Genomic DNA, 9988 nt, shown 5'->3' on the forward strand with positions numbered 1-9988 from the left:
CAGGTGCCTAAGTAGCCCCTGGAATCACGGTTACAGTTGCCCCCCGCCCCACCTAGCAAAATCGGAATTGGCAGGAACTTGCTGGAACCAGTTAAGGCAGGCAGGCTAATTAGGACACCTGGAGCCAATTAAGAAGAAGCTACTAGAATCAATTAGGACAGGCCAGCTAATCAGGGCACCTGAGTTTAAAAAGTACCTCACTTCAGTTAGTGAGGTGCGTGCGAGGAGCTGGGAGCACGAGGCGTGCAAGGAGCTGAGCGTGAGACAGCGTACTGCTGGAGGACTGAGAACTACAAGTGTTATCAGACATCAGGAGGAAGGTCCGGTGGTGAGGACAAAGAAGGTGTTGGGAGGAGGCCCTGGGGAAGTAGCCCAGGGAGTTGTAGCTGTCACGCAGCTGTTACAGGAAACACTATAGACAGTTGCGATCCACAGGGCCCTGGGCTGGAACCCGGAGTAGAGGGCGGGCCTGGGTTCCCCCCATTCCCCCCAACTCCTGATCAGACACCGGAGGAGTTGACCTGGCCTGTGGGTCCCACCAGAAGCGAAGGTCTCTGGTTTTCTAACCATTCGTCCCCATAATGAGTGGCCCTGGTGGGGATACTGGGAAACTGGAGTGTCTAAGGGAATTGCTTGTGTGACTTGTGGTTAGCCAGTGGGGTGAGACCGAAGTCTTCTCCATCTGGCTGGTTTGGTTTGCCTTAGAGGTGGAAAACCCCCAGCCTTGGACTGTAACTGCCCTGCTCTGAGCGATGTGTCCTAAATTGGCACTCTCAGTTGGGTCCCGCCAGAACCAGCATCGTTACAGCCCCATGCTGGGAAGAGCTGGACCCAGCGCGGGGCTAGGAGACCGCCCCTGGCTCCCCGACATCCAGCCACGCCGCAGCTCATTGTACGTGGCTGCCGGCCGGGCCCTCACCGGCAGCGCCCCAGATGCAGCCGCAGCGCGCCCTGCAGGTGCATGCCCAGGTAGCGGGTGAACTCGTCGGGCATGGCGTGAAAGCCCGGCTTGGGGGGCTGGTTGTCGTAGTAGTGGTGGGACAGGGGCTGCCCCTCGGGGTCCGTGGGGAAGGGCCAGAAGCCGTAGAGGGTGAGGTGCTGGCACAGCTCCAGGGCGGCGCTCACCAGCATGAAGCCCGAGGAGAGGCGGTTGACGCGCAGGCCACGGGAACGCCAGTGCCCGTCCAGCCCCGCCAGGTACTCGGGGTTCATGAAGACGGCGCGGGCCGGGGAGCCGAAGTCCTCCAGGGTGTAGAGTGCCTGGGACGAGACCGCGGTGTAGGCGGCGAAGCTGAAGGCCGGGATGAGGAGCAGCGGGGCCCCGTAGGTGCCCACTGCCTCCGCGAAGGGCCGGCGCCAGCGGCTCAGACCCCTGAACCTGCGGCCAGGGAAAGACACCCGTCAGACGCTGTCCTGGCATGGCCCGTCCCCCAGTGCCAGTCCCGTTCCCTCCCACGGCAGTCCCATTGCTCAGTCTCCTCTGCCCCTGATCCCATGGTGACTCTATGGCCAACTGGGGGGCTGGGGCTGGGCCTCCTCTGCCACCGATCCCCCAGTGACCCTATGGCCGGGGGTGTCTATCCGGGCTTGCGCCTCCATCCCCCCAGTTCTGATCCCGGCTCCCCCCATGGGTCCCAATACAACCCATCCCTCCCCCTGCTGGTCTCAACCCCCTCGCCAGTTCTGATCCAATTCACACCCCCCCCACATGTTCCCATCAGGGTGCCCCTCCCCCCACGGTTCATCGCCCCGGTACCGGGCGTGCAGGATGCTGGGGTTCATGGTGACGATGCTCGATTTGGTGCCCACGTCGTCAGCAAAGTCCATGGGGGGCAGGTTGAACCTGGGGGGCGGGGGGAGGCGGCGTGAGCTGGGGGCAGCCGGGGGAGCCCGGTGCCCCCCACCCCATGGGGGTGCCCCAGGTCTTTACCGCCCTCCATGGGCAGCCAGTAGCGTAGGCAATGTCTCTGAAACAGCCTAGCTCCGCCCCCAGGTCACCCCCCTCCTGCGTTCCCAGAGCTCGGCTGGGGCTGGGGGCCAGGGTGAGGGTGCTCCGGGGTCCTGTGAGGGAGGGGGCAGAAGGGGAGGGCAGATGGGGGGCGGGGCCTTGGGAACAAGGGGAGAGGCCAGGGGCTACCTTCCCCCAACGGCCGGGTCACTGGCCGCCCACGCCGCCCTCCCCTGGTACTGCTCCCCCCACCCTGGCCTTTTAAATGGGTCTCACACCCCTTGCCTCAACTGGTGACCCCCTGTCCTGCACTGAGACCCCCCCACCTGGCACCCCACTCTCTAAGCCCCCCATTTCACCCCACTCTCCCTGACCCCCCCTGCATCTCACTCACGCTGAACCCTCCTTCCCCCTGCTCCCATCTCCCCCCCTCCCCGGCCGGCATTACCTGATGACGAACTGGGCGCGGTCGATCTCGGGGCCACAGCTGCTGTTACGAAGGATCCCCCCGTTCCCCACCACGGCGCAGCACTCGTAGGGGGCGCCCTGAAACGGGGAGACCTGCGGGGGAGGGGGCCTGGGTCAGCACCCACCGACCATGCAGAGGGCCCACCTCCCGATGCTGAGATGCAGCCAGCTCTGGGGTGGGGCATGGGGGGGGCTGTTTATAAAGTACCCCTCACCCGGTTCTGAGATGCAGCCAGCTCTGGGGTGGAGCGCTCAGTGCTGACCCCACCCCCCACCCCTTCCCAGCCCAGCGCCCCCTACCTGCGGCAGCATCTCCAGCAGCTCCTCCTTCACTGGATACTTCTTGGCCGGCTCTCCGTCATAGACGATCTGGGAGCCCAGTGGGGTGTTGTCCCGGGTCAGCACCAGCTTGGCTGAGGCATTACAGCAGCCCCGCAGCTGTTCCCTGTGTGGGGGAGAGGGGTGAGGGGCAGCTGGGTGGGGTAGTCGGAGGCAGCAGAGGGCAGAGGACAAGGGGGGTTGGGGGAGGGCATGGAGGGGTAGAGAAGGAGGCATTTGGGGCAGCATCGGGGGAGGGAGGGGGCAGAGGGGTGGGGGGAGAGGAAGCAGGGGGGCAGGGCACTGGGGTGGGGGGTACCTGTACTGGCCCAGGGCGCTGGCGTTATGCGCCCAGGGGCAGCTCTGCACCAGCTTCAGCTGCCTCAACATCCAGCCCTGGTCCAGCCTGGGACGGAGACACAGAGAGTCACTGATCTGCCCCCCTTCCTCCTTCGCTGCGCCCCCAAGGGGCCCTCTGGCCCCCCACTACCGACCGGCCCCCTCTGCCAGCTCCAGCCCAGGCTGCCGGCGTTAGCTAAGGTCTGACACACTCATCGCCAGAGGCCGGCCCAGCTCCCCGGCGTGTTGGTGCGGGATCATCGCAACACACAGGACTGGTCAATGGCCGGTCGCACCTGGCAAATGCTACGTGGCAGGGAGCTTGTCCCCTGGGCTTGGAAGCTGAACAAAACCACCGGAAATTTCCCATCTTCTCAGCTCTTTGAATTCAGAGGGGGCAGAGACTCTGAACGGCCGCCAGAGATCCCCAGGAGCCGCCTCCCAGGCCCGCCCTGAAAGACACTTTGAATTGACAGATCACTATGACTCAGTCACTCTTCGGATTTAGCTGGCGTGTAGATGTTTGCTGGATTTCACCTGCAACTAACTCTCTGATTTCTTCATCCTTGTGCCAGTTTTGTACCCCTATATTCACCCCCTTTCGCAGGACTATGATAAGTTTTGTACAAAGAATGCCTTGTGAGGTATCATTTGAAAACTCATAATTTGCTGAGCATTATTGTCCTGGTAAAATATAGGTGGCGACAGTGCATGTAAAGTTACAGGATTCCTCTGTATGGCATTACTAAGACATATTCCAAGTCTGAGAGGCAGCCACCAACCAGTTCCCTAGAGATGAAAGACTAGCCAATGCTTCAGCCAGGTGTCAAATGGACCATCCCCACTGTCTGGGTGAAAGAGGGTCTGGGTGAAAAATCGACATCTTGACAAAGGAACAGCTGGGAGTTCGCGTCCACACAGACTTGCTGTCTCCTGAACATGAGTACCAAAGAAGAGCAGGGACTGTGAGAAAGAACAGATGTCCCCATTTCTCTCTCCTTTCCGGCATCCACAATACCTGAAGAACCGAGGAAGCAGCGTTGGGACTGCGGGAGACGTCTCGACGGAAAGAGATTCAGAGAGACCTTGGCTTCGAATTCACGCCGCTTGTTACGTTAGTTGTGGGTGACTTTCATTTTCTTGAAACCGATTCTGACTTTTATGGCTCATTATTTATAGTCACTTAAAATCAGTCTGCTGCAGTTAATAAATGTGTGTGATCAAAGCCGGTGTGTTTGGATTGAGCTGAGTGGGGAACTGTTTGAGATAAGCAGAGTGGCGCACCTCATTTTCTGTTAATAAACGACAGGCCGCGTATGAGCTCGTGTTCCCCAGGAGAGGGCTGGGCAGGACAAGGCACGTTTCCGGGGCATGTTTGGGATGGGGAGTTTGCTGGTTGCTCTGCAGGGCGATTCAGGAGCGGCTGGTCTCCCAGCAAAGCAGTGTGAACAGCACCCCAGATCGGAGACCTGAGGGGACACGGCTGGTCAGCGCTCCAGATCGTCCCCTGGCTAGTGAACGAAGCTTTACACTGTTTACTCTGGGATCAGCTACGGGGCTTGTGCTCGGTGTCGGCTCTGGGGGTCCAGCTGATCTGGGGGCCGTGCCCAGGCTCTGGGGGCTGGATGCGGGGTGATTTTCGGTGTAAGGGCCCAGTGATCGCTAGGTCCGGTGTGTCCGGCTGGGGAGGGTCTCGGGGGGGGGGGGGGGGGGCCGCGGGGGGGCCGGGGCAGGGACGGGCGGGGGGAAATCTACCCCCAGGCCCCGGCGCTGAGGTGGGGGGGTTGGAGGGGCTGCCCCGAGATGTGCCCGACCCCATTCACCTGGCGGGGAGGGTCCCTGCGCTCCAGTTCTGCACCAGCCTCCGGCACTGCTCTGCCCCCATCACAGGGGCCTCGGAGCTGGAAAGGCGAAGGAGGGTTACACACGGCCAGGAGAGCCGCCCCCCATGGGATCCCCCAGCACTTCCCCTCCCCCCACCATCTCCTTCCCCATCTCACAGAGCCCCCGCTCCTCCCCTCCCCCCTCCTCTCCCTGCACCTCCTTCCCTGTCCCCACACTGCTTCACTGACCCCTTTCTCTTCCCTTCCCCCATATCCCTGCCACCACCTCCTTCCCTCCCTCCGCCTCCTTCCCTCCCCCACAACCCTTCCCCTTCCCCCGCACCAGCTCCTTCACCTTCCGCCCCTCCGGGCTCCCGCAGCACCCCCCCTCCCCCATCGCCTCCCTCCTCATCTCACAGAGCCCCCGTTCCTCCCCTCCCCCCACCGCCTCCTTCCCCTCCCCACACATCCCTCCCACCGCCTCCTTCCCCATCTCACAGAGCCCCCGCTCCTCCTCGGCCCCTCCTCTCCCTGCACCTCCTTCCCCGCCCCCACACTGCTTCACTGACCCCTTTCTCTTCCCCTCCCCACACCCCACCCAGCCCCCATACCCTTCTCTCCCCCACATCCCGCCTCCCACCACCTCCTTCCCCTCCCCCCACATCGCCCCCAGCCCCATCTATAGCCCATCACCAACCATCCATCCCTCTTCACCCACCCACCCTCTGCCCCACTGAATCCCACTCCCTGCCATGCCCCCATAACTCAGTGGGTCCCTCAGAGGCCAGTGCCCCCAAAGCCCCTCCCCCCTGCCCTCCCCACGCACATGGGGCTCCTGTTTTGGTCCATGGTCCGGCAGGGATGTTTGGGGTCTGGCCTCGCTCCTTTGCCGGACGCCGACGCTGTCTTGGGCTGGGACGCCTGGCTATGGGGCAGAGAGAGGGGGGTTAATGCCGCTGGGGGAGGGAGGGCAGGTTTACATTGTGAAAGTGAAATGAATTATATTAAAGAAATAGAATGAATTAAAGAATGCTGTATGAAATGCTGCAATCCAGGTGTCAGGAAACTGTTAATCAATTGCTCCACTTAAGGGCGATTGGGGAAGCATTAGCCTTAGATCGATAAGAGTTAATAAGGAAGCAGGATATGCGTATTGTGCCCTAGGCAAATCCTTCAATTTGCTCTCTCTGTCCCTTTGTTTAGTTCGCACCCTTTTATCTGTATAAATAAGACTGTTTGACTCTTGCATGGGGGCTCACATTATCGGAATGTATTAGCAGAGCGCTGTGCTAATAAAACAGAGTGGTCTGACAAACTATGAGTCCTGAGTCTAACTTTGACAATTTGGGGGTCCCACCGAGATGGCAACCGTCTTCACTGGGGTCGTGTGATTCCTGACCGTTTTTGTAGGACGACCGTGGTAGCCGGCACCTGGGCATTTGGCCCGAGCGGTCCTCCTCCTGAACAGAAGGGCGCACGACCACAGTGAGGTCTACGCCATCGAACCTGTTGGTTCCCACTCTGTTCTGGTAGGGATCCCGGGATCTGACATCAGGAATCTGGTCCGGTAATTATTTCTGTGTTTTGTCCGGACTGAGGACTGTCCTGTCTCTGTGTCTATCCGTCCTCCTGTGGAGTGTTTGAGTCTGGGTGCCGTCTCCATCCGGGGATCGGCCGACCAAGGGGTTCCTGTCCCTGCGGTCTGAGTGAGTGAAATCTGCACAATCGCAGCCGCACCGCACCTTGGGTAAAACCCTTGGTGTGAAAGCAAGGGCGATTGAGGCAGTAGCCTGTGGGCTCCTTTTGTGTGTTGCACCGGGCATCGCTCTGACGAACCCGAATTTCCTTCTTGTGTGATTGGTGTGTGTAAAGTCCTCCTGTATTGGTAACCAGACGTCTAAGTCGGGACAGTTCCCTAAAGGAACGCCGGCTCAGTTTTAGGAAGGGTCCGGACTCCTGTAAATTTCTGGAAAAATGGTCTAGGCTAACTCAGGGAGATCCCCAAACTCAGTGGCCGCTGTTAGGATCTTGGGACAAGGACTGAGTGGACGTCTTAAACGACAAACTCGGCCAACCTAAAACTAAATTGGCTAAAGGAGAGATTAATTGTTTCATGCAGTGGTGGGAAGAGGCAAATCATAGGTGGACAGAATCAAAACTTGCCTCTCTCAAATATATTCAAATAATAAGTTAAAAGCTTTATTAAAAGCCTCCTCTCCCACCACCAGACTGAGCGCTCCCCTTCACCCTGTTCTCTGACAAAAAACAACAACCCCGGATCGATCCCAACCCCCTCCATACTCCCATCTCATTGTAAAAAGGATAAAAAGCCCCTTGTTCTGTTTCCCTTCATTGTCTGCCTCAGAAACTGATTCTTTAGTGTTCCACTACCAATTCAGCAAGGAGGGTGGACTCCTCAACGAGCCCCCACCCTTCCTGGTCCCTTTCCTTAAACATTTCTTTCAAAATTGTGAAATGACCACAATATCACTCACAAAAACAGTTCATTGGAAAAAGCAGGATCAGGCCCAGACAAGCAGGCAAGAAACAGATAGAGAAACTGGAAAACAGGTTGGAAGCCCTAAGGGCATAGTAGCAGGAGGTAAGGAAAAGAGTGAGGCTAGGTCTACACTACCCGCCTGAATCGGCGGGTAGAAATTGACCTCTCGGGGATCGAATTATCACGTCTCGTCGGGACACGACAATCGATCCCCGAATCGACGCTCTTACTCCACCAGCGGAGGTGGGAGTAAGTGCCGTCGATGGGAAGCCGCGGAGGTCGATTTTGCCACCGTCCTTACAGCGGGGTAAGTCGGCTGCGATACGTCGAATTCAGCTACGCTATTCGCGTAGCTGAATTTGCGTATCTTAAATCGACGCCCCCCCGTAGTGAAGACGTAGCCTAAGTAAGTACAAGCATGGGGAATTCAGATGCTGGGACAATACTTGGAATGGTGAAATCTGAGTTGATAAAGGTATCATTTTGGGAGATAAACAAGTGATTTAAGGAAAGAGTGAAAAGTTAACTCTACAGAGGCTGCAGCAGTTAAACTTTGTGAAAATGTTAAAAAGGACCATGTTAAAAAGAGAGAATTCTTGGTTTCTTTGCAGCCATTCTGAAGGGAAAATGGGCCCTTTTCCAAAAGAATGTCTGTAAATAATCCAGGGAAAGAGACTATCTGATTGAAATCATTTGACTATGGACAATTTAGTCAAATTTGCTAAAAGAACATAAGGGAGTTCTATTGGAACTTAACTGACCCAAATGTATAAAGGGAATGTAATCTATGTACAGCTATGTAAAACCAGCAGTGTAGAAGGGATGTTAAGGAAAAGAAAATGTGTATGTATCTGTCTGTCTGTGGGAATATGTGAGGTTTGTAAAACTCCTGTTTTGTAGGTTTAAGATAAATTGGTTTTGTTTTGTTTATAATGCCACTAAAAATCCATTTGACTCTTTAATTCAAAGTTGCAAAGCTGACAGACCTGTTTGTCAGACACAGGTAATCAGTGTTGGTTGGCTTTGGGATTTGGTATTTAACCCTTAAGGGGTAACTTAATTCTTTACAAAATTTAAATCAAGTCATGGCTGCAGCAGGGCAGTCAAAAATCAGGAAAATAGGAAGAGATTCTGGATTCTTTTTGTTTGGTTGGTTGGTTGGTTTTTTTGTAACAAAATAGCAGATGAGAGCTGTAGTGAAAGAATAAGAAATGAACAGTGCTCTCTGAAGCAACAGCAGGGGTGAGGTGCACAAAACAAAGAAGCAATGTTAGAAACACGGAGCCTTAAAATGACTCTGTGTAATCAGACTGTCACTTTGATAAGGGTACATAAAACTCTGTAAGAACAAAAGAAACAGTTACACCTTATATAAAAATTAATATGGCTAATGTTTTAAAAGTTAAAGTATAGAAGGAATGTGCAGACATGTGCAGTGTATATTGCAAAGGGGGGTAAAAGAAATGCAAACGAAACATGCTACTTAATTAAAATCCTATTAGGGCTCCAAAGGAGCCACAATAGATTGTGTTTTCGGTTTGGAAGCAAGAGTTAAAAGTAATCAAAACTCTGGTAAAAGTTAATTGTGTTCCTTTTAAGACAGAGTCTCTGAGCTCTGCTGATGGCTTTGAATCCAAGAGCCAAGCCTGTGTTGATGCAAATTACCTAACTGATAAAGGAAGTGAGAGAACTGCCAGCACAAGGAAGTTGCAAATAAAGGACATACCTGGTCAGCAAACAAATTGTCTAAATAAAAGGCACGGTATAACAAGATACCTTGAATTGAAATAACTTTAATGTTAATAAGTACCCCTGTAACAATGTATAGTGTGTATGATTTTTGGAAATATCCTTTATGGTAATGTTGCTTTTCAGCTATTACCTGTGAACAAACTTAAAGCTTAACACAGCAGGAAAGACATTGTAAACTTGGTCTGCTGTAGAGGAGAAACTGAGGTACACCACCTCATGGATTTAATGACTGAACAGTGGGATAATTTCCCCATAACTCTTAAAAGATAGAAGCCATTGAAACCTGGCCTGCCTATAGAACAAAAACACAGGAAAATATGGAGGTAATTCCTCTTGTTTTGCCTGCAATCAGCAAGGGTATTTGTGAAAGGAAGACATATTTTAAGCAATAATCAATGCCACCCCAAAAGGGGTAGAAAAATGTTATTTTTGTCTTTCAGAAAATCAGAAAAAGCTAATACCAGCTACAGGACAACCTAATACAGAAACAAATGAAAGTGAAAAGAAAAAAACATACTACTATAGCTATGTAATGTCCTGGAGTGCAGATACTTGCTTTGTCCACCTTGAAACACAAAATGTTTTGGGTAATATCAGGAAACCACTAAGGTTTTGATGCATCTGTTAAAGCAAAGGAAGGATCTTTGTTTGATACTGCATCCATTCATGTTTATAAGTATGTCTCCAGTATGGTGAGACCAGATTTGTTAAGTGAAGAAATTGTTGTTAAGATTGCATACCAACAGGCTCTGGAAGCAAAAATGTGGAAAGTTAGCCCACTCCCCAGATTGCACATGGGATCCTTCTGGCTAGAGCCAGTGGGCTGGGGAGGGAGGAAAA

General features: G+C 54.3%; 1 protein-coding gene across 1 annotated transcript; it reads right to left on the reverse strand.

Moving 5' to 3' along the window:
- Nucleotides 1-915: 915 nt before the first annotated feature.
- On the reverse strand, nt 916-4958 carry LOC112123392 (alpha-2,8-sialyltransferase 8E-like). Its single transcript, XM_029912883.1, has 6 exons — nt 4897-4958; nt 3054-3140; nt 2717-2861; nt 2397-2509; nt 1757-1843; nt 916-1378 (listed from the first exon to the last, which is right to left on the reverse strand). Exons 1-6 carry the CDS (start codon nt 4956-4958, stop codon nt 916-918), a joined length of 957 nt encoding a protein of 318 aa, XP_029768743.1.
- Between the last annotated feature and the right edge of the window lie 5030 nt (nt 4959-9988).

The sequence above is a fragment of the Terrapene carolina genome, unplaced genomic scaffold, assembly GCF_002925995.2.
Source record: "Terrapene carolina triunguis isolate 2854851 unplaced genomic scaffold, T_m_triunguis-2.0 Scaffold361, whole genome shotgun sequence".
NCBI lineage: Eukaryota > Metazoa > Chordata > Testudines > Emydidae > Terrapene > Terrapene triunguis.

What these genes read in the sequence shown, in the direction of transcription:
- LOC112123392 (XM_029912883.1), bottom strand. Translation starts at nt 4,958, where the DNA reads ATGGGGGCAGAGCAGTGCCGGAGGCTGGTGCAGAACTGGAGCGCAGGG. An exon ending in GCAGGGACCCTCCCCGCCAG is followed by an intron (nt 3,141 to 4,896) that starts GTGAATGGGGTC and finishes TCTCCGTCCCAG; the next exon opens with GCTGGACCAGGGCTGGATGT. An exon ending in AGCGCCCTGGGCCAGTACAG is followed by an intron (nt 2,862 to 3,053) that starts GTACCCCCCACC and finishes TCCCCCACACAG; the next exon opens with GGAACAGCTGCGGGGCTGCT.